This window comes from Rosa rugosa, chromosome 3 (genome assembly GCF_958449725.1).
Source record: "Rosa rugosa chromosome 3, drRosRugo1.1, whole genome shotgun sequence".
NCBI classification, from domain to species: domain Eukaryota; kingdom Viridiplantae; phylum Streptophyta; class Magnoliopsida; order Rosales; family Rosaceae; genus Rosa; species Rosa rugosa.
The window spans coordinates 43,432,056-43,459,155 of NC_084822.1; the positions used below are offsets into that span (position 1 = coordinate 43,432,056).

Sequence of the window (27,100 nt, forward strand, 5' to 3'; positions counted from 1 at the left end):
AAAACAGAAGAAGAATCTCGCGCGGCAACAAAATTCAAAACGCGGGAATACCATCCAAATCAGGCCAACATTAATCACGTTCACCACCCGAACCAGAGAAGGTCATTTTCGTCATTAACCACTATTATTATTATTATTATATAAAGTTTCGCCGCATCAGCAGAGCAGAGGCTCCTCTGACCTCTCTTTATTATTTTAATGTTTCAAAACCCAGGGCGCCAAAACCTTCTTTCATCTCCCGCTTCTTCCAGGGGGCCCACACGCGCCTTTGTCTCACTTCACTCATTTTTCCCTTCTTCTATTTCTTCGCTTCTCTCAAAGTGTCTCCCCCTCTCCTCTAAATTTTCTCTCACTCTCTCTAGACCTATTATGGAGCAGCGCCACCACCTCCAGCCTCACATCTCCTCCGCCGGGCCAACTACCCCGTTCGGCTCTACCGCCACCTACCCCCACGCGCCCACCGCCAGCTCCGGCCACAAGCGCCCCAGGACGCGCGGCAGTTACACCTGTGGCCGGTGCGGCCAGCCCAAGAAGGGCCACTCCTGCCACGTCCGCCCCGCCGATTCCGCCGCCGAGTCTCACCCCGACACTCCCCTCTCCGTCACCCGAACCCCGGCGCTGCCGCCTCCTCCCCCGCCACGTCAGCCCTACTCCAACCTCCGCCGAGCTTTGTCGTTCGACGACGTCGAGAGCTCCGGTTACGGAGATTCCGATGCTCAGGATCCGGATCCGGATCCGGACCTCGATGAGGTGGAGGACACGGAAGTGGATTGGGATAGGGGCTGGGGTGGTCTTCCGGCGAGCTGTCTGTGGGAGATTCTGAGGCGGCTGCCGCCGCCGGGGCTGTTATCGGCTGCGATGGTTTGCAGGGGATGGAGGGAGACGACGAGGAGGTTGTGGAAGGCCGCGGAGGCGCTCAGGCTTAGGGTTCCGGCGAGGGCTCAGGTTCGGTTTGTTCGATTGGTGTTGCACAAATGCCCGAACCTCGTTAGCCTCTCTCTTACAATTGAAAGGTATTATTGCCTTTGGATGAGAAGCTCTATCGTTTCTGCGTCAGATCTAGGGCTTTATCAAACGGATCTGTTTATGCGAATGAAATTTATAAATCAAACACCCTAAAAACTAAGAAATTAAAATCGATCTGAATTTAATTCTAGACGGAGCTAAATGGAAATGCAGATGATGATGTTAAACTGTAGGATGTGATCCATAAGGACTTTGATCCACGCAGTATTAATATCCTAATCAGCATTTACACTACTTTGAGTTTCGTCGACATGATTATTGATAATGCATTACACTAAGACGTGGTTATTTATTAATTTATTGATTGCAGTGATGTTGATGCAACAATGCTGGAGTGCATTGCATTTTCGTGCCCAAATCTTGAATCTATGGAGATCTATATTTCTGAGAAGGCAACCAATCGAATTACTGGGTATGGTTTTACATTTCTGTTGAGGTCCTACATTCCAAAGTTTCTGTCTTTTAATCTATGCAATTGCCATTTAGACTCTGTTGTGTGTTTCAACTACTGTTGTGTGGTGTCTACGAGATGATAGTGGTGGTTAAGAGTGAAGGTGAAAACAAATCGAGTAATGACTGATAATTGGACGCATTCTGTGATTTACAAAAATGCAGTGATGAACTGAGTCGTTTTGTTGCTGATAGAAGATTACTGAAAAGCCTTAAGATGGAAGGTTGTTCTAATATAGGTGGCTTTGCTCTCTGTTCATCAAGTCTTTTGACACTTTGGCTTTCGGGTCTTCATTCCCTTTCTAAGATGGTGATTTTTCTTCTCTTTTCTTTGGTCTCTCATGTAGTGGCTGATTTCAGCTGTTCTTGTTTTCTGTTTGCATTTAAGTGACATCCCTTTTACTCATTCACCTCCACTTTTCACAGGTTTTCAACTGCCCCAATCTGAAAGAGATTTCTATTGATTTTTCTCGCCAAGGAAATGATAATACTGATCTTACAACAATGGTTGACGGTCTGGGAAGGAATTGTCCAAGGCTGCAAAACATACACATTGCATCAGTCCGGCTTTCACATGCTGTTGTTCTTGCACTTACAGCTGCTCAATTAAGGTTTGCTTTTGTCCAACTAGACTACTGCAACTTACTGCATATTTTTCATAATGATGATAGCTGAAAGAACTCTCATTGAGCAATATAACTCTTGACTAATAAGTCTCAGTACTGTTCTTTGGTTATTATATTGTTCAGGGATTTGCAAATGCTGTCTCTTGTTCTTGGATCTCAAATCACTGATGCGTCAGTTGCTGCCATAGCTTCTACCTATCCATACTTAGAATTGCTTGATCTGAGCGGGTATGTTCGGTCTCATGTTAAATTGAATCCTATTGTTGAATTGAATTGTATTCATTGTGCATTAGTGTATTTACCTAAATGCAATATTTAAGCACAGTTCAATCTAAAGAGTAGTTCATGTCAAAAGTTATGTAAATCTAGTCTAAGAACATGTAAGATAAAGAAGCATTCTAGTATATTAAAGCATAGGACTGAATTTTGAATACATGAGTACTGCATTTATGCTTTTATAGTGCTGGAATTTATGCTCCCAGGTTCTGGCTTCTAAAAGGTTAACCATTCAGCTTAGGATTAGGGGAAAATTAAGCCTCTTATGAAATCATACTTTTTCGACTCTGCCATTAGAACAGTTAATAGACTGACTAATCAAAATTCAGATGAGTTCCCATGAATTTGCTTGACCTTTGACCTTATAGGAGTAAAGGTGAGATGTAATAAGTTGAAATGTAGGCCTTTTCAAATGAAAGCAGAAATTGAACTTTCTCCAAGAGCATAGTTGCATAGATGTCTTTGGTTCAAAAATTGATAGCTTCTCTGTATTATTTGAGATCTAATTTTTGACTCTTTGATTTCAGATCTAGCATCAGTGACAGTGGCATTCAAATCATTTGCAATGTGTTTCCTGAAACTCTTTCAAGGCTACTTGTTGCTCTTTGTCCCAACATCACTACAAGTAAACACTGCACCTAGTCCAAGGCTAAAACTCATGATTTCCTGGTTTCCCATACACTTTAGTTCACTAACTGTTTACTGTAATTTTCAGTGGGTATAGTATTTGCCACAACTCAACTGCCTCTTCTTGAACTCATGGACTGTGGCATGACGATATGTGATCGCAATTCTTCAGATCCGACCTATGAAGAAAGCAGTGACTTTCAATTATCAATGCCTTCAAAAGCCAAAGCACACCTCATTTGCCAGAATCTGATTATTAAACATGGCCGATTGAAAAAACTCAGCTTGTGGGGCTGTTCTGGCTTAGATGTAAGACTCTTAACAATTTATTTGAGTTCTCATAGCTTCTTCTCTTAGGGATCTAATCCTTTTTGAATCTGAATGCAGGCTCTATCTTTAAGCTGCCCAGAACTCAATGATCTAAACTTAAATTCTTGTAACAACTTGCATCCAGGTATATTATTTGTGTCCTGTTTGGCAGTTTAAAACGTGTCTTGCAATTCTTAAGGTTTCTCTCAATTTACTTATCTATTGTTTGTATCTATACAGAGAGATTGTCACTTCAGTGCCCAAATTTAGAAAAGGTGCATGCATCAGGTTGTCAACGGATGTTGATCGGAGCCATTCACAGTCAGGTAATATTATGTTCCTTGACGGCTTATCCAAATTACACAATCTATATGTAAATTAAATATATAAAGGTTATATTGGCATTTAGGAAAACCAACCTAGGAAATGTACCTAAGGAACTTGCCTACTATTTTGCAGCACTGCATGTCTTTCACTGTTCTATTGATACAAAAGTGGTCTTCAGCATTCATTCTGGCTTTTGGATCAAAGTATATTGATATTGTACACTATATTCAAATGCATCCTGTGAAGCCTTGATGGTTAATTGTAAAACACCTTGCTAATTTCAAGTCTGCATTCATGTTACTTCCAACAAAAAGTTTGCTGCCAAAGCAGAGTTTCATAAATTTTCACTGAAAAGCTCTTTCATAAACAGTCTCACATTATAAAATTACAAACATTGAGCTATGTGATACATACTTGTTTGAAACTTTGAAACTCTTAACCATTAATCAGAATCTTAATATAAACTGAAGTCATCCTCTCTCTTTGGGCACACACTTAAACCATCATTTCATATTTTCATGTGACTTGCCAGAGACTCAAAGAAAGTTACTGAAAATTTCTTTAATCATTTGTTCTTACTCGTACATTTTGGTTGTATTTGATTGCAGCTCAACAATAATCTTGCTACTATGGATAGCCTATTACCATGCAAGCGTCTAGCCAGTGGCTCAAAGAGAATACGGGTTCCACATTATATGATGGAACAGGTAATTATTAAACCTTTCTCGTGGGCTATTGAAGAATCTCAGATCATGGTTGTTGAAGAATGAAGGCTTAGATGAGTAGACCTCATATTTTTTATTTCTCTAACATTTTGTTTTTTTTTTTATATCCTTCTGCAGAGTTTGCAGTCATATGAGGATGATAAGAAGCGAAGAAGGGTTGAAAAGCGGCGTTGTAATGTGCTTGTCTACTGATCATTGCATGCCATTGAGAAATTCCTGTACCGTAAACAGGGTGCCCCAGGCCTTGTTTCCCCGTAAGCAAGATCTTTAATTCTCGATCCCAATCACTACAGGGAGCTGGTGCATTGTACAATAGCATTTCCCCTTTGAGGAAGCTGAACTGTGTTTTAGCTTCAAACTAGTGTTCCAAAATTTGGAGAACAAGATTGGATATCAGACTTAAAATTTATAAACTCATTTCAAATAAATTGTAGCTCATTTATTTTTCAACAATCTGGATTACTGAATTCACGTTCAAGTAGCTGTAAGTGTATCTGAAATGTTCCCAACAGCTTGGTTTCAGTAGGTGCTGGACTATTTCAAGTTTTGGAATTTTTTTTTTTTGTTTGGTTTTGGATTAAAAAAAAAGTTTTGGATTTTAAGAAATTTATGAGATTTTATTATTTTTTTATTAATTAAGAAATTTGTGACATCATTATGTTTGTTTACGGTATTATTATCCTCATCCTCTTTCTTACCACAATTAGAATCCTACCAAAATTCTGATGCAGTAAATTAGTAACTAATGAGGTTTCAAAATGCTTGTTTACCCAATTTTAAGCTAAAAATTGCCCACTTGCTCCACCAACTGTTTTTTAACTCTATTTACCAAAAACACTCTAAGGGATTATTTCCCCTTTACCCAATTAATTCTTTTTTCTTTTTTTTTGAGACTTTTTTGCCCTCTCCTTCTTTCTCACTTAGAGAGAGAAGTCACCCTCCACCTTGCTGTGCTCCGGTGACCAGTGGCCGGCGCGGTCTCCGGCGACCGGTGATCGGACTCCGGCGAACGGTGACCGGATTCCGACGACCGGTGACCGGATTCCAGAATCCGGCTATTATTGCCCCCCAGTAATCATATTACTGCCCCCCAGTAATCATATTATTGCCTCCCAAAAATCATATTATTGACGTCCAGTGAATTGTATGAACTCCCAAAACCAAAATGAATACACTACAGGAACAATTGATCAATTTATAATCATATTACTGCCCCCCAGTAATCATATTATTGCCCCCCAATACAAAGTCTAATGTTTCTACTGCCTCCCAATAGACCACCAAAAATGCACCTTTTTGTAGGATTCACAGATAATTTGACTTTAATACACAGAAAACAACATATAACTTATCAAAACACCACACTATAGTGATCCCTGTCCCTCATATCGAAGTCTACTGGGGGCCAATAATGTGTCTACTGCCCCCAGTAGACCATCAAACAAACCCCACAGTTACATTGCAATTCCTTCCTCATTCTCGGGGTTCACAATGTACAAAAAAAAAAAATGCTTCTGGCACCCAGAAATTGCTCTGGGCACCGGATCTGAAGGACAAGGGACGGAGGCACCGGCGCACTATTTGCTGTCTGATCGGCCGGCCAGAACTGTGAAATTGCAGGTGCAAATGGCCGGACCTTGAAGCTCCAGAATTGATTGGATTTGGGACGAGGTTGATGGTGGAGCTCATCGGCGGTGCACGTCGACTGCTTCTCCAGAAGCTTGACGACCTCTTTCGACTGGTCATTGGAGAAAGCTCTGACGCGGATCGACGTCGTCCACGGCGAGGAGGAGAACGACGATAGCACCCGACGTGCCCGGCGAGGAGGAGCAGTTTGTCCCGACGGTTCGGGTCTCTGACAACCCGATGGACCTGGACATGTACAACCAGTGGAGATGCTCCAGTGGCACTGGAAGTTCGACGATCTGATTCGTCAGAAGCCTAGGTCGCTGGAGGCCTGGGTTGAGCATCAGTGAGAGAGAGAGAGAGAGAGAGAGAGAGAGAGAGAGAGAGAGAGAGAGAGAGATTAAAAGGAGGGTAATTATGTCAGTAGAAGTTAGATTGGGTAAATGGGGTCAAAAAACTCTTAGTGGAGCAAGTGGGCAATTTTTTTAGTTAAAATTGGGTATGGAGAACAAAAACAGACTTGTCACCTCATCAGTTTCCGTTTTCGGTTCTCGATTCGCCAGCACCCAGGCCATGGAGGTCTCTCTGTCTTCAGCTACCTCTAGAAGTTATCTTCATCATTCTTCACCAGGTCCCTCTTTCATCTCTTTTTCCATGGATTCCGATTACTTGCATGATTCTAATGATGCGGGAATCTCCACGAGTTGGAGCTCAAGCTCTCTTCTTTTCCATATTTTCTGTCATGATTATCTACAAAATTTCAAAATCGAAATTTTATTCAAATTACGTTTCAGGAAGTGTCCGGTTACAGAATCAAATACAATTGTTATTGACCTGTAATGTGCCAAAGATTACATTCAAATTATGTAGTAATTTGCTTTTGATTTGCAGAACCGTTGCTTCTCAAAAGAGTAAAATTTCCCACTTGTGATCGTTGTTCACTGTCCCAATCTTCCACTAGAAGAGTTGGACAACCCTTAGTTGGTAAAACTGGAGCTCTCTCTGCCAAGAGTTACTCTCTGAAGGTTTGCTGATGGCTCTTTGTGTTTCGGATCATAAAGTTTTAACACTTTCGATTTTCCGTGTAATTTGTTTTTCATGTTGATACCCTGTATTTCCCTCTACAGGTTTTATGTTATCAAAAGAGGGAAGCTCCAGTAGTAGAGGGCAGGTATGTCTCACATATGCGTTTTTTTTGTGTGTCTTTTGGAGTGGCTATTGCTTCTGATTGTTGAACTGAATGTTTACTTCTTTTGTTTGTCTTTTTCTGATTGTTTGATTGGTTGCTTCTGTTTCCTCTAAGGTGTATAGAAGAAGTATATGATGCTTTGGCTGAACGCCTTGTCCCTACAGCAGCAGCAATGTCAAATCCAAATTTTAAGTAAGTTATTGATTCCAATAGGGTAAAGAAGTTCTTGCATCTGTGTTTGTACATTTCTTATGCAATGCTATAATCTTTATAACCGGGACCATGAACTGCACAAGTATACTGAGAACTATTATACTCCCTTTTCTTTGGTTACCTGGCTTAGTATTGGTATGAGTTTTACCTTTTTGGATGGGAGTTGCTGTTAACAGTTGTATGATGGTAATCTATTCTCGTTTTTCACTCTCTGTGTGAGGGTAGAAGAGCAATAAAAGATTAGTTTATGAGGGTAGCTTGACATTATTGGAAAGTTAACAACAACTCCATTTGAATATGTATTCATTATCAATCGGGCTTGTTACTCTTCAAAGTTATCCATCTGGCTGAGGTACTGTGCAGGCATATTGTGGGTTTGGCTGGTCCTCCTGGAGCTGGAAAGAGTACTCTTGCATCTGAAGTAGTGCGCCGTGTAAACAAGTTATGGCCTCAGAAAGCTTCATCATTGGATTCCCAAGTTACGCCTCCAGATGTGGCTGCGGTTCTTCCCATGGATGGATATCATCTTTACCGTTCTCAGTTGGATGCAATGGAGGTTAGCCTTCCTTCTGATATTATTGAGTTTTGTCTTTTGTCATCCTGGATTTGAGTTGCTCATGGTTCGTGGGTGGCAGTTGTAGCATTTTTTTTTTTCCTCAGAGTTATGAAATTATTGAAACATCTAGTAAAGCTTAGAATGTACATGCAGTGATTTCAGAATATTTTCTTTGGGATACCCAAAACATGATTTTGATTACATATAATGTAATCAAGTTTTCATTAGCCTGTCTTTATTAAAGTCACCAACCTTGAAGTGCTCGAAGTCCTATTATTGTAGCAGTCATCCTTGATCATGTATCAGCTTTAAACTGAGATGCTCAACTGTTTAATTTGCTGTGATGTATGCATCTGACGAGTTTCACATGGCATGCTACTTGTTTTCTTGGGTGATGTACTAGCAAGTTAGAAAGTTGAATTTGTTTGAAACAACACTTATTTTCTTCATGACATGATTAGCAATTTGACACTCATCTCGGAATATGTGAATATGTTAAGCGAACATTTATGTTGATGAATATCTTTGGGGTGATTCTAATTTGCCATAATTCTCTCGCATATTAGAATCCTGAGGAAGCTCATGCAAGAAGGGGAGGTGAGGTTTTCTAGATTTTCTTAGTGATAGTTTGAAACCTTCGGAATTCAACCTTTGATGTTATGAATTGGTGGATCAGCTCCATGGACCTTCAACCCTGAGCTACTACTCAAGTCTTTGAAGACTCTGAGAAGTCAGGTGATTATTTGATGCTCACTACTTATGATTACTTGTCTCTGTCAAGTTTAAGGATTAATTTAGTGATATGTAATGCATTCTAAACAAAAGATTGTTGCAGGGATCAGTATATGCACCTTCATTTGACCATGGTGTTGGAGATCCAGTAGAAGATGATATCTTTGTGAGCATTCAGTGAGTAATCTGTCCCTTTCACATGAATATTCTTATTTACACTAGCTAAACATTTAGAAATATGGGGCATGTTTTAGAGAAACATGACTGATTGGAAAGCAAAAGAAAGCTGGGAACTCAAACAATGTCTGAGAACAGTATTAACAATGAAAGTTAACGGGGCTCTCAGTAGGTCAGAAAGATAATATCTTTTGTCATCTGCCAATATATTAGTTTGATGGTGGATTTCTTTGCCATTACTAGATTGAAATTAGTAAATGCAACTAGCTATTTCAGGAGTATCTATCAGTAACAAATGAGCTGATATGAACAATATAGGATGCCAAGAACATTAAGCCGTAATGGTAGTCCAAAAATTATATCATTCTGATTCTGTCATCTTTCACGGGTGGAGGTAACTCTCTAATTTCTTCTTTGCAGGAATAAAGTGGTCATAGTGGAAGGAAATTATTTGTTCTTGGATAATGGGGTGTGGAAGGAAATATCGTCTATGTTTGATGAGAAGTGGTAAGGCTTATGTTGTCCTTGGCTATTTTTTGTGCAAAATTGTATGTCAAAGTTATCAAATTGTCGGATCTGCAATATATCCATTTAATAACTGGTGCCTGTGGAGCAGTATCAATATTGAGAACATGTCATGCTTAGAACTTGACTGAGATTATGTACTTCTGATACGGGTCAGTTTATTGGGATAAATTTGATTTGTCCGATATGGCTGAGTTGTTAGCTCTTCCTTAGCATAGTGTTTCAATTTCTGGCCTTGTACCGACCATCCAAAGGACCATGGACTAAATGGCCACAGAGAATGATCATAGTTCAAAATTCAGATGTTGGTAACTGAATCGCAATATATAAACTTAACCTGGCTTTTTTCGGAGATGTAGGACTTTAGCTTCTGTTTGAGAATAGGATCTGTCATGGAATAGAATTATAAAAATCTTACAGCAAAGGCTACACAGAAAAAATGCGTTGAGGTTCCAACTACTAGATTCCTGACAAAAAGTCTTGCCTCTCAGAGTTGTGATCGTTTATCTTCTAATATATGACTAGCCTATGCGTGAGATGCATACCTTATTTGATCATTTATTCTTTTGAGTTCTGAAATTTCGATTGTTCTGAGGTGTCGCTTAATTCTCTTTCATGATATTTCTTTTTCATTAAAGGTTCATAGAGGTTGATATTGACAAATCTATGCAACGAGTTCTCAAGAGACATATTGCAACAGGTATACGAGCCTTGATTTTGAAGTTTTGATCAGCTACATGTAAAATATAACATATAAAGACATGACGTGTTTGATTGTATTTTTCATTTCTGAACTGTAGGGAAGCCCCCAGATGTTGCTAAATGGCGGGTAAGCTTCATTTTGTTATGATCCCCAATTTCTAATTTTGTATAGCTAGGTTAGCGGTCCATAAGTTTAGTTCTGACCAAAATCCATCCCGCAGATTGAGTACAATGACCGGCCTAATGCAGAGACCATAATCAAATCAAAGAAGAATGCTGATTTGATAATCAAGTCAATCGACTTCTGAAGGTGACCCCTGGAAACGAAGGCCTCTCTTCATTTTTGCTGTATATATGTGGTTACTGAAGAACTCCAATTTCCTTGGAGGTTATGAAGAAACAAAACAACAAATTAGGATTTAAGGCTGCAAAAACACCACCTTTTCCTCGATGAGTTTGCAGCCATAATTGTGACTTATAAATTTTGCCAATTTTTCATTTTTTTTTTTTTTCATAATGGAGTTTATCGATTGCTGGACAACAGCAATCATTTTCTACAAGCCTGGAATGATAAATCCAGCAATTAAAGAAAAAAAAAATGGTCATGCATATATAAATGCTACATTAAAATGCACATGCTCCTGTTCCCTCAATCAAACATGTCTAGTAGCATTCACAATTAATACTTGGTTTCACTCAGTTCATACACGCAGAAACTACCATAAATTTTGAAGATTCAATCTCTAATAGTTGCATGTGAATCCTGATTAGACAAAGGAACATACAATACGTAGAAATCTTTTATTTTTTAATTTCTTCATATACAACAGTTGTAAACAACTTATTATCAAAAAAAAAAAAAAAAAAAAAAACAGTTGCAAACAACTACGAGAGTCAGAAGAGAAGCAAGAACACCAATGTAAGTAGACTAAATGATCGTGGATTCGTGGACACAATATTACGTATTGATTTCAAAATATATATAAATAAATGAAGAAATAATTTCAGGGTTTAAAAATAAAAAACAACATTAAATACCACAAATTATTAACCGGTCCATACATTATTGTACTTATTAAGCAAGCCATTAGGACCAAACAAAAGCAAGACGAAGCCGTCCTCAAACGTACTTAAGATGCAAATATGTCCAGATAAAAACTAAGAACCGAAAAGTATCTCACTTTAATTACTTACATATATCAAACCTTGAAAACAAATATTACATGAAAATAATCAAAGATGCATCCAAACAACCTGCTCAATCCATCTGCGTGTGACGATAGATCGACCGCGACGAGATCAAAGGAGCAGGCTGCGGAGATTCATTGCGCTAGTTCTTCAGCTTCTGTTCTTGCATTTCTCCATGGCTCTTGGTGCTGCAATTGTTATATTTACACAGTTAGAAACTAGAAGATTATCACTTAAGTAATTACGATAATGCGACTACTAGTAATCGTAGATACTAACCGAGTCCAACAGCCTCCTTTCCCTTCATTATGCGCAGTCTCTTGCATGATTCAACAAACATCCTGGAAATTGCATGAGATAAAAAAAATTAGAAGAAGATCAAATAGAAACAGTTAATTAGCATTTAATAAATTTTTCTATTTCATATAATGATGAAGTACTTACTCCCACGGGACATCACCAACAAGCATCCAGTCACCGTCCTTGTCTTCATAAGTTGGGATGTAATCAGAATCATTGAGAAGATCCATCAGCTTCCTCTCATTCATGAAATCAATCGTTCCTTGGGATCCACAGTTACCTTCAGCAATTGAATTCGATGATTAATTTCTGTCCCTCGCAACTCAGAGTTATAAGTACTGTAGTAATAGGTTGGAGTTTATTAATAGTTACCAATGGTGAACGAGCTGAACATTTTGGCTAGGGCGTCGGAGAGCTGAGGGTAAGTCTTGTACATGTTCAGGTCGACCTTTCGGAGGTAAGGCGCACCATCCATGCTCACCTTCACCAAAGCTGCATTTCCTCCAGCCTTGCTTTCATCAGTAGAACTGCTCTTCTGTGCGCTCAACATGTTCTTCCGGAAGGATCTCACCGGCGGCCAACCCACTACTTGTGCCCTAATATTGTATAAAAAAATGATGATTATTCCTCAAAACTTACGACAAATAATTTACAATTAGTAATTTCTTGCATGATGAAGAAATTAGCTTTATAATAATTCATTTATTTGGTGCAGATCTAATTAATTTCCGAAGTTTCATGGGTCGATCCGTTACTGGAAGACAAATGTTCTTTTTACTTTTGTTTTCTTCAATATGTAAAAGTTTTATATACATATACTAAAAGGTAAGAATTTTTATCTTTGGCCTCTAAGATTTATAGTCATCCATGAGAAATGTCTATGCAAGTAGGGATATAGCTGAGAGGTGGATTGAGCTAAAAGTATATATTCTGGAAAACTAATTATTAACCAGAGATGAGGCTAAAGCCTATAATATGACAACATGTTATATAAGGCATCAATTATATATCTCATTCATGTGCTCAATAGTTCACAGACTTTATTAATAATTCCAGAAATATCATATGGCCACAAACCCACACATGCACACATATATACAAACAAAAAGCATAAATTATCTCAGGATCATCTACTTACTTGGCCGGAGGCTTTGCCGGATCGGCGGGAAGATCCATGTTCTTCTCCTTGTTCTTGTTCATCATCAAGCTCTTGGACTTTTCATTAGTGCTGCTGCTACCATCCTTGGAAGAAAGTTTCAGCTTCAAATCCACACAAGTGCTGCTCTCATCATCAGTAGTGATCTCACTCTCGGTTTCAGAGAAGCCTCTCTTCCTCATCATCACCACCACCTGATCTTCTCCTTCACCACCTCCTCCTCCTCCTCCGGGCAACCCTAGCCTGAGCTCTGTCTCCATCTCAGCCTCTCTATACTTTCTCTCTCTACAGCTCTCTGCTTCTTCTCTAAAACTCTCTGACTCTCTGTGTGTTTGTGTTTGTCTTTCTCTCTCTCTAGCTTGCTAGCTTTGAGTGCAATAATAGTAGTAGGGGGATATGGACACGACGTTAGGGGAAGGAAGGAGGGTTGTAATGTGGGATTGGGGAGGGTATTAATATGCGAATGGGTGCATGCACTGTATTGTACGCAGGTAAGTCGGAGGGTGACACGTGGCAGACTGAATGGGCTGTCATGTACAGCCTTGCTGGGGTACGTGACGACAGTGTGATGTTATCTATCCTATGATTGTTGTGTGGAGAAAGTGGAAGTTGCGGACACCCTCCCCTATAGTTTGTTGGCTTCTCTTCCCATTTTCACTACTACATTTCATGTTGGGGCTCTAGTCCCTACCCATTTTCTCCTCCTGTTCGTCTAAATTTTGAAACTTAAGCCAGCTAGCTCGTCTAGTTTAGACCATCTAATGGTTACTAGAGTGATGGGTCATGGCTCGATCTGTACGTTTATTCTGTATCTTAATTTCAATCTGATTATCGTCACTCAATTCAACATGATGAGATATTTAATTGAATAATATTTTTTTAAAAAAAATTTAGCCCGAAAAAATGAGAGAGACCTAATTTTAAGATTATCATATTCATTTATTAAAACTATTTATATTAGTGACATCAAATTTTCATTGGATTCAAATAAAAAGATCTATTTAATCTCACTGTATCATTCTAAATCATGTAAAATGGTATGTTGTTAGTTTGAATTATTCACACAAATTAAGGAAATTAAAGCTGATGACTGATTGATGATTCATGAGCTACGTAGAGGGTGGCTTCACCCAAGATTGATTTTGGTGATCAATTAGTGTGTACAAAGTCCATGGTCCTTGCAAGTAGTGCTGGAGCATCGGATCGGTAAGTTTCAGAGCTCAAGAAATTCACTTTTTACCACTTTATATATAAATCTAATTCTTCTCTTTATCGGGAGGGGAGAGCCAACTGGGTTTCACCAACTGTTGGGGATAAAGTACTATAACTAGCTAGAAAGAATTATCTAACCCTAAACGATTCCTTAGCCCAACTTTTGAGGACTTGACACTGACTTTGTTGAGGACATTTTCCAATCACATTTCAATCAAATGCTACTCTGAGAAAAACTTTAGACTCGTACGCACTCTCTTTAACTTTTTCCACGAGTGCATTACTCTTTCTTGATACAAGAATATTCATTCGATATATTTGTTTACGACTCATCTCATACTCAGAAAGTGCCTATTTTTCAGATATTTTTTTTTTCCTTTTCAGATAATTGAACCAAAACTATATACCTAATTAAACCCACATTGATAAGTGACAACTCTATCTATGCCTTGATGGTTAGCAAAGGATATATGTTCTGACCTCTAACCAAATTGTTCCTAAATTCATAAATGTTCATCCGCGGTCCCTAGCCCATGGGAAGAATCAAAGAAAGAGAAAGAGAGTCGTTCTAAAATTCTAGCCATAAGAATACTTATCATATTAAATGTGTGCTAGCTATGAATTATTTAGACGTCTAACTTATTCAGCACCAATGATACCTAAAATATATTTCATGTTTAATTTTGGCACAAAACCGTAAAGGCGATCATCAATGTGAGCACCATGAGATCAATTTCAATAATGAATGTGGAATAGAAAATTTCCAAAATTTGTGTTAAAATTAATCAATTTTTCAGGTACATATATATATATATATATATATATATATATATATATATATTTATATGTATATGTATACACACCACCACCACCACCACCAACATGCTTTAGTGTTAGTTTGTTTCCTCTATATGGTCGACCATTGTGGTAGCGAAACATGCTAAAAGTAAATGTTGGGTTGTACCCTTTTGTGGTGTGTGTGACTATGATGAGTATACATATCACTTCACCAAACGAAATGTTGGAAGCTAGAAAAAAGCAATAAAACTTGTACAATTATTTGACAGGCATTCTTAACTGTTTGTTGTTAAAGGCTTGCTCACCATATCTGTTATCTTTCTGGTGTTGATCTGTCTGATGTTACTCCAAATTTGTATGCAAGAATGCTGGCCACAATTAATTTTTCCTTTTCGTCCTTCTCTTTCTTTTTCTTAAATACAATGCATGTCAAAATATTTGGGGCAACCAATTGATTTCAAAAATAAGAGGAGAGGAAAAAAAAAAAAAACCCTTAAGGTTCAACCAACGGGGTTCATACTCGTTGACATTGTCTTTAACATGAACCTTAATTGACGGTGCAATTAGTGACGAACGTATGAAATTATCTGATCGTGAGAACATGTGTACTAAGTCGACTAAGAGGTGTATCCTCACTTTCTTATCACTCATACAATTTTCTCCGAGTGATTTTTAAGATTAATATTCATAGCTCTGAACACACTTTACAATCGTAATCTATTTCTAAAAAATGATATTCGCAAAACAGTGGAATGTACCATATAACATCACTCGTAGTTGAGAAAATTAGTAAAAACTTCACAGACCTACTGATTCGAGCATATTCATGAAAAAACACAAAAAGAAAAAGAAGTCGAGCATGATCGAAAGCCACAAAGACTAGCTAGCTAGGGTTTTGCCTTTTTTGGTTGGTTCAGTCTGGAACTTAGAGAGAGAAAGAGAGAAAAGGGGGAGAGAGAAGGGGACCCAGCAGTGCATGTTGTGGTGACTAGTGAGATTGATTGGGTGGCTCGTGTATATGATATTGGAAGCGGGCCCCACAGAAACCACCATGTGAAGGTGTTGGGTGGTGTCGCCCTAACCCGATCCCATGTGCGGCGCTGCAGGGCATCCCACTGACCCGCCCTTGACCTTTCTTCCTGCAATTATTTAACTCTGATTTTAACCCTAAAATGTCCGTTTGACTATTTGACCATGCACATATATCAACCACCTTCTTCTTCCCGAATCTCCATGCCATCAGAGAAGAACCTTCACAATATCTGCATTTCTGCAGAATATGATTTCTGAGATTATTGAGCAATCTGAGAAAATAATGGGGCCGGGTACCCCCATCTGCCAAAATGCATGCTCAGGGTTAATCATAATAGTCCAATCATCGATCGGATTTCTTCTTCTTTATACTGGCATGGTGTGGTGTGATTGTTCAATGATTATAAATCATAGATATAGTTCTAGTTTATTCTTTTGTTTTTTAATTTCAGAAGATTCAGAACTAGCTAGTTGCTCAGGCACATTATTGGACGCTGGTGGTCTGTTAGGCTAGGGAGAATTAAAGAAGAGAAGTCAAATAATGTTGGGATTAGGGTTTTGGAGCAACAAGAGCAGCTAATGCATGGTCAACAGGTTCGACACAATGTAAACAAATCCCACTTTTTGCTTTAAGTTATATCTAGAGCCTACTCGACCTTTTGTGGATATCAAAGCAATTGTTTAACTTACCAATAAGATTTGCTAGTTGCTCGTATATTTTGTAGCATATGCCCGTTCTAGCTAATTTGTAACCAAAACATGCACACATATTTACGTGTATATAGGTGGATATATAGCTACCTCGCTCTTTCATACTCTTATGTATACGAATAGGTGGGAACTAATAACCGATCTTAATCGATGTACTTTTTCAAAAATCGTAGAAAAACTTTACGTTCTATGTGTGGTTAATAGGTTGAAAAATCAAAATGTTCCGACTATATATGCCAACACCTTACACCTTACACCTTACAACATTTATAAACAGAAAAATTATGGAACCGTTCTTGGATCATCAAATTAATAGTCATTATGTCGATCATTATATAATACGCACGAAGTGTGAACGCGTTAACAAAGGTGTATACGCATTGTAAATTGTATAACGTACATTCACTTCAATTGGAATTTAATACATTGTCTAATTGTGGCCCTATACAGTACCTGGACATATGGATAGCTATGGCTGCACCCGATGTACGTTATGTGCATGTATGTATGTATTTATGTATTCAGTGATGATATAGAATTATAGATATATATAGGATAATCATAAAATGTAGATAGGGAGTTCAATGTATATATATATTGTATAATGAGCATGAACCAAGATGACCATGCATGATGATGCTGGGAGTTGGCATGTAGCGATCAGTATGTGTATGCATGGGAAACAAAGACAGGAGGAGTAGAGTACTGTACAAGTACTGGGCAAGTAGAGTCACGGACAACTTCTGTGCTTAATGGGCCTTCTAGATCCCAAATCCATCCAAAAGTCCAAAACTAATTCTCTAACTTTTAATTGCACCCACGTGCATGTTGCCCCAGGCCCACATCTCAACTTCACTGTTATTGTGTCACACACTCACACGTGTGTCCACACTGCTGGTTGGTACGTACCAGTCCCATTCAATGCATGGTACTATGCCTGTAAGCTTGTAGGTAGCCGGAGTTGCATAATCTAATTTTACGGGCCCTTTTTTGGCTTCATACGTACAGCTCGAGTTTGGATTGAGTTCCGTTACTTTTAGTTCGTTAATTCATGCTCGGGTTTATAAGAAGAAAATTTAAGCTTGAGCTTCTTTAATTATGCTCGGTTTGTAAAGCTAGCTCGTGAAATAGTTGTATTAGATCATGGGAGTATAAGTGTATAACTAGAACTAGACTTGAAGTCTTGAACCCAGCTCATATACTTACGATCGATGTAGTCATTGAAGATAGTTTTTAATAATGAATTAATGAAACTAATTAATATACTCTATTTTATTTTTTCGTAAGCAATTAGATAGAGCATGATAAAAGATAGAACACCTTCTTGTTTGTTCTAGTTTAGCTCTAGAGCAGGACAAAAAAAGAATCTAGATCCTACACATAATTGAAAAGGACATAATAAATATAGTGCCACTAGAAATCATAACACATAAAATAAAACGACATAAAGATTTGTATCTATTCACTTGTTAAATAACTTACCTATTCACTTGTTAAATAACTTATTATGTTGTCTCAAATTTAAACTTGAGCTCGTCATTTGACTCGTCTTACAAGCAAGTCAAATGAAGTCGAGCTCAAACTTGAAATAGGGTTGGGTTGCCAGTCAAATTTGAGGACCTTAATGCTTAGTTAGGCTCGAGATCGATTACACCTCCTTCGATCACATATATCATCTTCTTTTACCCTATCCATTTAGTGAAAAATATTCCCGTGTGTACATGCATGTCAACTCGATCATATTAAAACAAAACAGATGATGAATGTAAAGGACTTAAGATTACAGTTCTAATTTTACAGTTTAGGGTTTCACTATTTCTCAAAATATAACGTAAGTAACTAGAAATAAATGAAATAATGGTGCACCAAATTAGCGCTACGTGCATTGATCGGATACGTCAGATAACTTCTCGATGGATCGGAATGAACAAGGGCATAGACATTTGACAGAGAGACATAGAAGCATAGAAATGAATGTCCCGAGTCCTTGAAGATAGATATATGATGGAACGTGGTAGACCCTTGATCATTATGTTCATGTCTGTGGTCCTTGAAAAATAATTAAGGGGGGTTGATCGAGCTAGCTAGCTAGCAAGCTAGCAAGCTGGGCCTGGGTTCATTGTTCATAGAACAATGCATTCATGCACATCCATGGCCCTCAATGTCATGGTTTTATCGCAAGAAGTTATATAATTCATTAGGGCGAGGCACCCTCGATGACCCGATCGTACTGTGACACTCCTCTTTGTCTGTTGCTAGCTATCCTTGGTTAGCTTAGCTTCTTCTTTTTGCATGGCCATGGCTCTCAGGTGTGAGTTGTCTCCTGCTGTGTGCATGTTCATATCTCGCAAGCTGTTCAAAACGCCGAGTTAATTGACCGGCCAATTTCAAAATTTGCTATGAAATTAAGCAAGACAGGCTTAGCTAGGTTTTCCACGTCGGTGTCTGTAGGGTTTTCTGTTTTTCTGTATATTAATTTTGCCTCATGGACAAACTGTTCTGTTCTGTAAAGCCCTTGCAGCTGCATATATATAGATTAAATCTACAGTAAATTAAGCATATCATGTACGTCCAATTCTTGTGCAGTATCATATATTTTGAATATTGTATACAATTCTGATCGTATGTAGCTAGCTATGTACTTTGGGTTTGGAGCTAAATGATCATGTTAAAACTTTTAAAAACTAGAAGTTAACATCAGTGAATGAAAAGGTTTCTTCACATACACGACAAAGTTCTGCTTTGTAATCAAAATTAGATCTTTACATTGTTTGAATATGTTGAAGAAGAATATCGGAAACTCCAGAGACTGAAGCAGTGAAGCTGAAGTAGCTACTTTTGAAGTCATTGATAGTTCTTAAATACATGCACGTCTGTGATCACTCTTAATTACCATCTTAATATAATACATTGAGTCTATATTTTCCCTTTTGCTTTCTTAAGTACGTAGACTCAGAATTGCCTTGACCAAGAACTCAACTAGATGGTTATAAGAATTTCTAATTCACAGCTAACCGACTCAATTCAGAGATTAAACAGATCCAATTTTATAGTGATATGTTCATCGTATGCTTGCAGCAACCTAAACTCAATAAGCCTTCCATGTGATATGACCAGAGAGATTCCTGTAAGTCAATGATACTCTTCACTTAGGCTCCGAGTACAAAAGACTTCTTACTCGCCCACTATTAAATTTTATCCAAAAACTGAGAATATAATAGAAATGCTGCACTGTTATTTTCTTCACTATTATTTAACTTAAGCCTAAGCAGATGACCAAGTCAACGAAATTCTACAAGTCAAACAAATTGTTTCTTTACTAACTTCCGATTACTTTGAACCTAATATGTGTTTAGTATCTGCTATGAACTAGATTATGAAATTGACAGTCAACGATTAGGGTTTGGGCAATGAGAGATATTGCTCTCATGGGAGGGGTGGTAAAGCTGACCATTCCACATGAAGTCCACATGGCATGTAGCCACGGGCCAATGGAATCGGCTCCCACTTTATCCTCCACCCACATGGCCATGCCAACCCCAATCAATGACATCCACGTGGGACCGTGCGGTCACATGGACTGTTGCCGTTCCCCTCCTCGAGATCCAACGATCCTGGATCCACTCTTAGCAACCGAAAGGCTCATCCCCGCCGTCCAATATCGGTCTTTCAGTAGCAGGGGATTTTTGCTGTCCCTGGTTTGTCCCCTTCCCGTTGGGCACCAGACTGCACGGTGTTCCTCGGGTCAGTGGCACCCGGATCTTTAGCTGTCCAGCTCCAGATCAAGACTTGGATTAGAAAAAGAGAGAACCCTAATCAGATGACAATGTAATTAGGCCATATCTAAATCATGAGATTCAGTATCAAACCCATTTATATTATATTAGGTGGGTATCAGATATTTGTTATGGAATGTGATACACAAGCTTGGCATATAATATCTAATCTCGAATTGATCAGCAACCGATAAAGATAAATTGCGACATTTGATATTTTAAGTTACATACGAGTAAGTTCTACTATTATTAATTACAGTTAACTTATTAAGTGACGCAGACTGCTAATTAGATCTTTCGAATATGAATGTTTCAATTGCCACCGCACTTAACACTAACTTAATCACCAAATTAATTTGACTACCAAATTTGATTCATGATTTGTATGTCATTATTCTCTTGTTTTTATATGAAGTATAAGTCGATATCAAATGTGACTTATTTATCTTGTTTTTATATGAAGTATAAGTCGATATCAAATGTGACTTATTTCTAAAGAAATGCGTTGATACATTTCTTTTAAGTGATTAGTTTGCTACTATATTCTTCTACAAGATTAGATTAAGTTTCGAGTGGAATTTCGGGTGTCCGAAACGAGAGAAAAGAAGAAATCATTTTTCATAAACGTGGAGTAGGACCCGGCTTGAAATTCTGCTCTGGCCAATTTGTCCACCTCTAGTTGGTCATTGAAGTAACGCGTGGGAGACAGGATGTGGTTTTTAGGAATGAGTGAATCTCATGTTGCCATGCACCACGAAAATAAAATCTTACACCTAAAATATTGTTCCCTCACAATTCACAACCTCCCATCCTATAAAAGTTTGAGCGCCTTCACCTCTTTCCTCACTCAAACAAATTCAATCAAACTTCAACTCCACAACATACAAACACAAGAACTCAATTCTCATTCCTCTGAATCATAACTATTCTCCTACTGCTATTTGGTAAATAAAGAGTTTGTGTATAATCAAATCGATTACGATGGAAGGGTCAGTGAGCTATGAAAACCATGACGAGCAGCTCAACTTCAAGGCAACTGAGCTCAGATTGGGATTGCCCGGAAGCGGGATGGAAGAATCAAGTGCATCACCTCCTCCTAATACTAAGAAGAGGGCTTCACCGGATCAAGAGTTGGTGGATGAGGAGTGCAGGTCGTCTACTACTGACGATGAGACGCCGGACTTTACTTCCCGTCCCACCAAGTAAGTCCCCTATCTTATTTCTTGTGACGCAAGGCTTGGTTTTCTTGATCTGAGAAGCTTAATTAGTGCTCCGACGTCGTAGATGACTAATTCTCTTTTATGTTAATATTATGCAGGACACAAGTAGTTGGATGGCCTCCGATCAGATCTTACCGGAAAAACGTTATGCAAGCGTACGTAAAAGTAAGCGTAGACGGAGCTCCTTACCTGAGGAAGATTGATATCAAGGTTTACAAGAGCTACCCGGAACTCCTCAAGTCCTTACAGGACATGTTCAAGCTAACCATTGGTAGCTACTCAGAGAGAGAAGGCTACAATGGATCTGAATTTGCTCCTACTTATCAAGACAAAGATGGTGACTGGATGCTAGTTGGAGATGTGCCATGGAGTATGTTTGCGTCGTCCTGCAAAAGGCTGAGAATCATGAAAGGATCTGAAGCTAAAGGACTAGCTTGTCCCTGAAAGTACCACATATCACAACGAGCAACTCAATGAAAGACAATTACATTAAGGACGCTCAAAAGTCCTTTAGCAAGCTTCAGTTCTCCACCAAGTTTGCTGAGAATTCGAGGTGTACGACAGAAAAACAAAGACACACAGACAAATATAGTTGAGAATACAGTTTTATTTTTCCATTTATATGTGCTTGAAAGAAAAACTAAAAGAAAAAAAAGAGAAACATAGTTGAGATCCAATTGTACAGAGGATTTTACATGTATGCTTTATTTTCCCCTAATAGGTGATCATATGTGTGAATAAGCTGCACAACAATTTTTGTGTAAATTGTAAATACATGCAACTGTTTCTTTCTTTCATTAGTTGTTGCCCATAATTTTCTTTCTCCTTATAGACTTTTTATTTCTATGTGTGGGGGAGGGGGGAATAACTCTCCTAGATAATCGACCAATAATGTCCTATCACGCATAAAAATCAATCTTAACGATCAAACCCTCTAAGAAATTTCAATTTTGGGCCCTGGTTTATGCATAAGCTAATAGCATACATATTTGTGCCATCGGAACCACAACACTTAGAAATGATCTGAAACCTGACCCTCGATGAAGGTCCAAACTTTCAATTAGTACAACAGAACCAATTACCAGAACATCATGTAATTGGAAAGTCTACATACTATGTAAACAAAGCTGAATTTTTCAATATTTCCAACAAAAAGTGATAATATACAACAATCACCCCCTTCGTCGATTGTTTTCCTACAGCTACCTCTTCAAGCACTTAGAAAAAATTATCATCAGCAAACAGGTTTGAATGCGTCTTAAGATCTTGATCATTAGCGGTCCCCATTCTTGTATCCAGTATAGCAAGTTGGGACTTCACCCATGGAGGATTGTTCCGGCCTTCAATCCACAAGGCTTCTCCGGTGTCTTTGTGCTTAAAATCTGGATATTTTGAATTCCTCTGAAAGTCATATTTGAATAACCCAGGGTAAGTTCATACATTATTATAAAATCTGAACAAACAGCAGATGCTATGAATTAAAAAAGAAAAAAAATTACATGTGCAACTTTGCATAATGCTGCTAGAACTTTGGTAAAACACAGTACTTTCATTCAAGTAAACCTCTGTTTTATCATTCACGACGAACTATATATATGAAATATACCTAGAATGAAAAATGTAGATGATAACTTTTTTTTGGGACCATTTCTCGGAGATCACACTAACCTATATGGCACATACATAGCAGAGCCAGATGCAAGTGGTACCATTTCTTTTGTCCAAAACTTATAGGAAACTATATGGCACATACATAGCAGAGCCAGATGCAAGTGGTATCATTTGTTTTGTCCAAAACTTATAGGAAACTACCTGTACATGTTATATCATAGTTTTTAGGTATATAGAGTGATATTTAGGAAAGGGAGAATTCCACAAATGAACACTCAACTATGACTCATTCGACACTTTGGTCACTCAAGTATTACATTGTCATTCACAAAAGTCACTTCGTTGTGAAAAAAAATGCCCCTCGGGTGACTTTTGTGAATGACAATGTAATACTTGAGTGACCAAAGTGATATATTTGAAAGGTGTCGAATGAGTCATAGTTGAGTGACCAAAGTGACTATTCTCCCTTTAGGAAAACTATCTCACTCTGCAATACAGTATATAGTGTGGTTCTAGTTTTACAGACTGGAACTTCCAACTAGCATTGCTAAATTTGGTGGGTCAAGATCTTCATTTATGTATTCATATGTACACCACATTAAATAAAAAGTTAAAAACAATAAAATATATCTGATCGAATGAAATACCTTGGTCTTCCTATTATCCCACCACTCTACTGGATTAGCAAAGAATGCTTGCCACAATTCTTGTGTGGTTTCTGTGTGCTTTGTAAAGCTGTGGCTAGAACTTCTGCCTGCAAGAACACAAACAATACATAAGAAAAAGTGCTACCCTGCTCTTACCGAAACTTAAATTATGGGAAACATGACTTGCCTGGTGTAAAGGAATCCGAGTCCTGACCACCATTCGCCATTGGGGAGCTCTTTTCAACAAAATTCAGTTGCTGAACAACAACCTGCACAAGATTCGGAAACATTATCATCTCTACACAATTACGCAACCACGAATAACACCAGAAATAGATACTTCAAAAGCCAAAGAACCTTATAGTAGGTCTGCTGTTTCCCCTCATTGGTTTCAATAGCATCTGAAATCAGTCTTCCAGAAACATATATCTGATGGCCTTTCTCTAAATGCTGAAAAGCAACATGCGCTAGCTCATCCCAAAATGTCAAATTGATCCTGCAAAAAACCAATTTCCCAAATTCATAGAATCCCAAAACCCTCACACTCCACACTAGACTTTATATTTCCACAAACTACTATCAAGCTAAAAAATTTTCACTCAAAGTTAAAATGCTTCATACTATCTAGTAAAATTGAAAGCAGAAATTGAAGGAATTGAGAGAAGTTACCATGAGGTGTCGGTGGCGGATTTCTTGACGGCGAGGCGGGTCCAGGCGAGGACTTTACCGGAGGGAAGGTGCTTAATTTCGACGGGAAGACCGACGACGCCGATAAGTTGCACCGTATTACAGAGCTCCTTCTTCCACTGGACCTCCGCCGGTCTAGGATGCGCCACCGGAACTTGGACGCTGCTGCTGTAGTGGTCTCTGCTGTACTCCACCGCGCATTTGAAGCTGAAACGACGTCGCGCGAAGGCCAAGTGGTTGTGGGTGGTGGTGGTTGTGTTTGGGGATATAGAGGGGATTTGGGGGTTTGTGAGGAAGTTTGTGGAGGTTGCTGCTTGTAGTGCTCGGTCTAACGCCATGGCTTTGTTTTGGTGAGGGCGCCAAACTCCGGCGTGGTTCCCAGGCTTATCTTAAATTCTAGGCTTTTTCTCAGTTGAAGAAAAAGAAAGTGAAAAACCTTCCGATTTGGGCCGTTCAGCTTTTGGGTTCAACATGTAAAATCTTATATGTGACAAAAGGCTCGTTAGAGGTCAAGTGTATGGGTAGTTCATAGTTGTCCACGATTATTTGGTTTTAGTAGTTTTTTTTTTTGAATAAAGGGAAAATAATATATTCATCACAAGTCAAAATAGACAGTTACATATCATTCTGTTGTCATTTAAGGGCATAGACAGACAAGAAGATAGTGTTAGTACCCACAAATGGTACATAGAAATAGACATACTAATTATACATTCAAATACATAGAGGTAGCGGAGATCCTCCTTTGGTACTGCTCCAGAGGCGCTAGAGAGACATAGAGTGCACATATATGCTTAGCTTCCTAAATACAAGGAATTTATTGTAAAAGACAAAGTTAAAACATAGTAAAGACCTAGGGCAACAACCACAGCCCAAGAGCGTCCAAGGGAATAGTCTAACTCCATAGCCCAATCAGCTGGCTTGGTCTTGGCCCATCATCCCCTGATGCCATGTCGTACGCCACAAGCCCAGCGCCTCTGCCCGACCAGCTCTGCCACCACTCGTGCCACCCCGATCTACGCTGCTTCGACCCAAACAGCCATGTTCCACGCCGTTAAGACTTTATCCTGAATCACATCAGTCCAGCGTCATCTGCAGTTCTGCACCACCGTCGATTCAAAATCCAAGTTTAGGACGTGGTATGCTAGCACCACCTATGAGACAATCAGTGCTCACTTATTATAAAGTGAGCCTATGAAATATGACACATATATAATAAATAGGCACCTAAAAACACAAAAAGTGCATAGTTCCCTACAAAAAATAGGAAATAGGAAAGCAAAGAAAATCTAAGCTAATTAGAAGGGTCGCAGCCCAATTTTCCCATGAAACAGTCCAACCCTAAACCACTCCGGTGCCACAGATGCCACCACCAGAGCCACCAACATCCTGACACACTGTATAGATGCCATCAAGCCGCCACTACCGCATGGAAGAAGCCCAAACTAGCTACGCCGCCCAAAGCCTCCCTTTGAGGTGGTGCCCACCCATCCACTTCGATCAGATCTGCAGCAAAAAACCAGAACCCGACAAGACCAATTCTATCTAGCCTTCAAGCCAAAACTGTTCCAAAACCAAGGAGCATGCCCTAGATGCATCACCCGTCCGGCAGCGACACTGCAACGTCGGCGCCGGCGCTAGGCTGCCACCGGACGAGCGTTGACAGAGATTAAGAAGAAAACCGTGTAGCTATAGGATGAGAGAAAGCTAGGGTTTTTTGTTTTTTTGTCTATATATCATTTAAATTGGCTATTGCCGACGAAGAGGTATAGAGTTCCATATATATACACACACATATGTATATATATGTATATGTATATAGGGCCCTTCCACTAAGGGATCCTTTTTTTTGGTTTTTCTATGGATAGGGCAGTAGACCAATTTTTCGATCACATTTCGGCATCTCAACCGTTCAGCTTTTAGGTCTTAATGTATAGATGATTTATGCAAATTTTCAGCAAAATCAGTGATCGTTAAGGTATCAAACTAGATTAAATCAACGGACTAACCAAATCTGTCAAACTTGAACCGTTCATACTTATAATCTTAAATCACCATTTTGAATGCTTTAACGATAATCAATTTGGCTGAAAATTTGCAGAAGTGATCTACACATTAGGACCTAAAAACTAAACAGTTGAGATGCAAAAATATGATCGGAAAGTTGGTCTAATGCCCTATCCCTACAAAAGACAAAAAAAATGAATCCCTCACTAGAAGGCCCCTGTGTATATATATATATATACATACACACGGAGCCGTTCCAAAGAGGACGTATGCACTTTCGCTATATATATATATATATATATATATATATATATATATATATATATATATACACACACGGAGCCGTTCCAAAGAGGACGTCTGCACTTTCGCTATATATATATATATATATATATATATATATATATATATATATATATACACACACAGAGCCGTTCCAAAGAGGACGTCTGCACTTTCGCTAAAGTGCGGACGTCGACGCTGTAGCCCCGCTCAGGCCGTGACTGCGAGGCGCCGCTTGCCGGACGGAGGCCAGGGGTCGGACAGACCAGTCTGCAGTCGGGTGGAGTCGCCGGCGACGTGGTTGCAGAGCTGCCCAGAACCTGCAGTTACAAGTGAGGTCGCTGCCCATAAACCTGCAACCTCAATCTCCTCTGACCTCGATCACTG

General features: G+C 38.9%; 5 protein-coding genes across 5 annotated transcripts; 3 read left to right on the forward strand and 2 right to left on the reverse strand.

Moving 5' to 3' along the window:
- Nucleotides 1–239: 239 nt before the first annotated feature.
- LOC133738854 (F-box/LRR-repeat protein 17) lies at nucleotides 240–4,932 on the forward strand. Its single transcript, XM_062166526.1, has 11 exons — nucleotides 240–1,013; nucleotides 1,337–1,438; nucleotides 1,642–1,786; nucleotides 1,903–2,087; nucleotides 2,226–2,330; nucleotides 2,906–3,003; nucleotides 3,094–3,314; nucleotides 3,393–3,459; nucleotides 3,555–3,640; nucleotides 4,250–4,348; nucleotides 4,484–4,932. The coding sequence occupies exons 1-11, from the start codon at nucleotides 370–372 to the stop codon at nucleotides 4,556–4,558; spliced, it is 1,827 nt and encodes a 608-aa protein (XP_062022510.1). The 5' UTR covers nucleotides 240–369; the 3' UTR covers nucleotides 4,559–4,932.
- A 1,570-nt stretch (nucleotides 4,933–6,502) lies between these two features.
- Nucleotides 6,503–10,819, forward strand: LOC133735955 (putative uridine kinase C227.14). Its single transcript, XM_062163396.1, has 12 exons — nucleotides 6,503–6,623; nucleotides 6,884–7,017; nucleotides 7,120–7,163; nucleotides 7,296–7,373; nucleotides 7,758–7,950; nucleotides 8,517–8,547; nucleotides 8,627–8,685; nucleotides 8,786–8,859; nucleotides 9,280–9,366; nucleotides 10,023–10,084; nucleotides 10,185–10,213; nucleotides 10,308–10,819. Exons 1-12 carry the CDS (start codon nucleotides 6,566–6,568, stop codon nucleotides 10,392–10,394), a joined length of 936 nt encoding a protein of 311 aa, XP_062019380.1. The 5' UTR covers nucleotides 6,503–6,565; the 3' UTR covers nucleotides 10,395–10,819.
- A 269-nt stretch (nucleotides 10,820–11,088) lies between these two features.
- LOC133735956 (auxin-induced protein AUX28-like) lies at nucleotides 11,089–13,160 on the reverse strand. The gene is made up of 5 exons (XM_062163397.1): nucleotides 12,713–13,160; nucleotides 11,947–12,170; nucleotides 11,719–11,854; nucleotides 11,554–11,615; nucleotides 11,089–11,462 (listed from the first exon to the last, which is right to left on the reverse strand). The coding sequence occupies exons 1-5, from the start codon at nucleotides 12,988–12,990 to the stop codon at nucleotides 11,425–11,427; spliced, it is 738 nt and encodes a 245-aa protein (XP_062019381.1). The 5' UTR covers nucleotides 12,991–13,160; the 3' UTR covers nucleotides 11,089–11,424.
- Nucleotides 13,161–21,092: 7,932 nt separating this feature from the next.
- On the forward strand, nucleotides 21,093–22,276 carry LOC133738291 (auxin-induced protein 22D-like). The gene is made up of 2 exons (XM_062165801.1): nucleotides 21,093–21,461; nucleotides 21,578–22,276. Exons 1-2 carry the CDS (start codon nucleotides 21,241–21,243, stop codon nucleotides 21,921–21,923), a joined length of 567 nt encoding a protein of 188 aa, XP_062021785.1. The 5' UTR covers nucleotides 21,093–21,240; the 3' UTR covers nucleotides 21,924–22,276.
- A 222-nt stretch (nucleotides 22,277–22,498) lies between these two features.
- Nucleotides 22,499–24,946, reverse strand: LOC133738290 (protein OSB2, chloroplastic-like). The gene is made up of 5 exons (XM_062165800.1): nucleotides 24,407–24,946; nucleotides 24,095–24,233; nucleotides 23,921–24,006; nucleotides 23,738–23,840; nucleotides 22,499–22,880 (listed from the first exon to the last, which is right to left on the reverse strand). The coding sequence occupies exons 1-5, from the start codon at nucleotides 24,760–24,762 to the stop codon at nucleotides 22,698–22,700; spliced, it is 867 nt and encodes a 288-aa protein (XP_062021784.1). The 5' UTR covers nucleotides 24,763–24,946; the 3' UTR covers nucleotides 22,499–22,697.
- Nucleotides 24,947–27,100: the final 2,154 nt, after the last annotated feature.

Coding starts and splice junctions, on each gene's coding strand:
- LOC133735956 (XM_062163397.1), bottom strand. CDS start 12,990: ATGGAGACAGAGCTCAGGCTAGGGTTGCCCGGAGGAGGAGGAGGAGGT. Junction 12,171..12,712: donor CCGGCAAAGCCTCCGGCCAA/GTAAGTAGATGA, acceptor ATACAATATTAG/GGCACAAGTAGTGGGTTGGC. Junction 11,616..11,718: donor GTTGGTGATGTCCCGTGGGA/GTAAGTACTTCA, acceptor TGCAATTTCCAG/GATGTTTGTTGAATCATGCA.
- LOC133738854 (XM_062166526.1), top strand. CDS start 370: ATGGAGCAGCGCCACCACCTCCAGCCTCACATCTCCTCCGCCGGGCCA. Junction 2,088..2,225: donor CTTACAGCTGCTCAATTAAG/GTTTGCTTTTGT, acceptor TATATTGTTCAG/GGATTTGCAAATGCTGTCTC. Junction 4,349..4,483: donor CACATTATATGATGGAACAG/GTAATTATTAAA, acceptor ATCCTTCTGCAG/AGTTTGCAGTCATATGAGGA.
- LOC133735955 (XM_062163396.1), top strand. CDS start 6,566: ATGGAGGTCTCTCTGTCTTCAGCTACCTCTAGAAGTTATCTTCATCAT. Junction 7,164..7,295: donor GCTCCAGTAGTAGAGGGCAG/GTATGTCTCACA, acceptor GTTTCCTCTAAG/GTGTATAGAAGAAGTATATG. Junction 7,374..7,757: donor ATGTCAAATCCAAATTTTAA/GTAAGTTATTGA, acceptor GGTACTGTGCAG/GCATATTGTGGGTTTGGCTG.
- LOC133738291 (XM_062165801.1), top strand. CDS start 21,241: ATGGAAGGGTCAGTGAGCTATGAAAACCATGACGAGCAGCTCAACTTC. Junction 21,462..21,577: donor TTTACTTCCCGTCCCACCAA/GTAAGTCCCCTA, acceptor AATATTATGCAG/GACACAAGTAGTTGGATGGC.
- LOC133738290 (XM_062165800.1), bottom strand. CDS start 24,762: ATGGCGTTAGACCGAGCACTACAAGCAGCAACCTCCACAAACTTCCTC. Junction 24,007..24,094: donor AACAGCAGACCTACTATAAG/GTTCTTTGGCTT, acceptor AATCTTGTGCAG/GTTGTTGTTCAGCAACTGAA. Junction 22,881..23,737: donor GGGATAATAGGAAGACCAAG/GTATTTCATTCG, acceptor TATGACTTTCAG/AGGAATTCAAAATATCCAGA.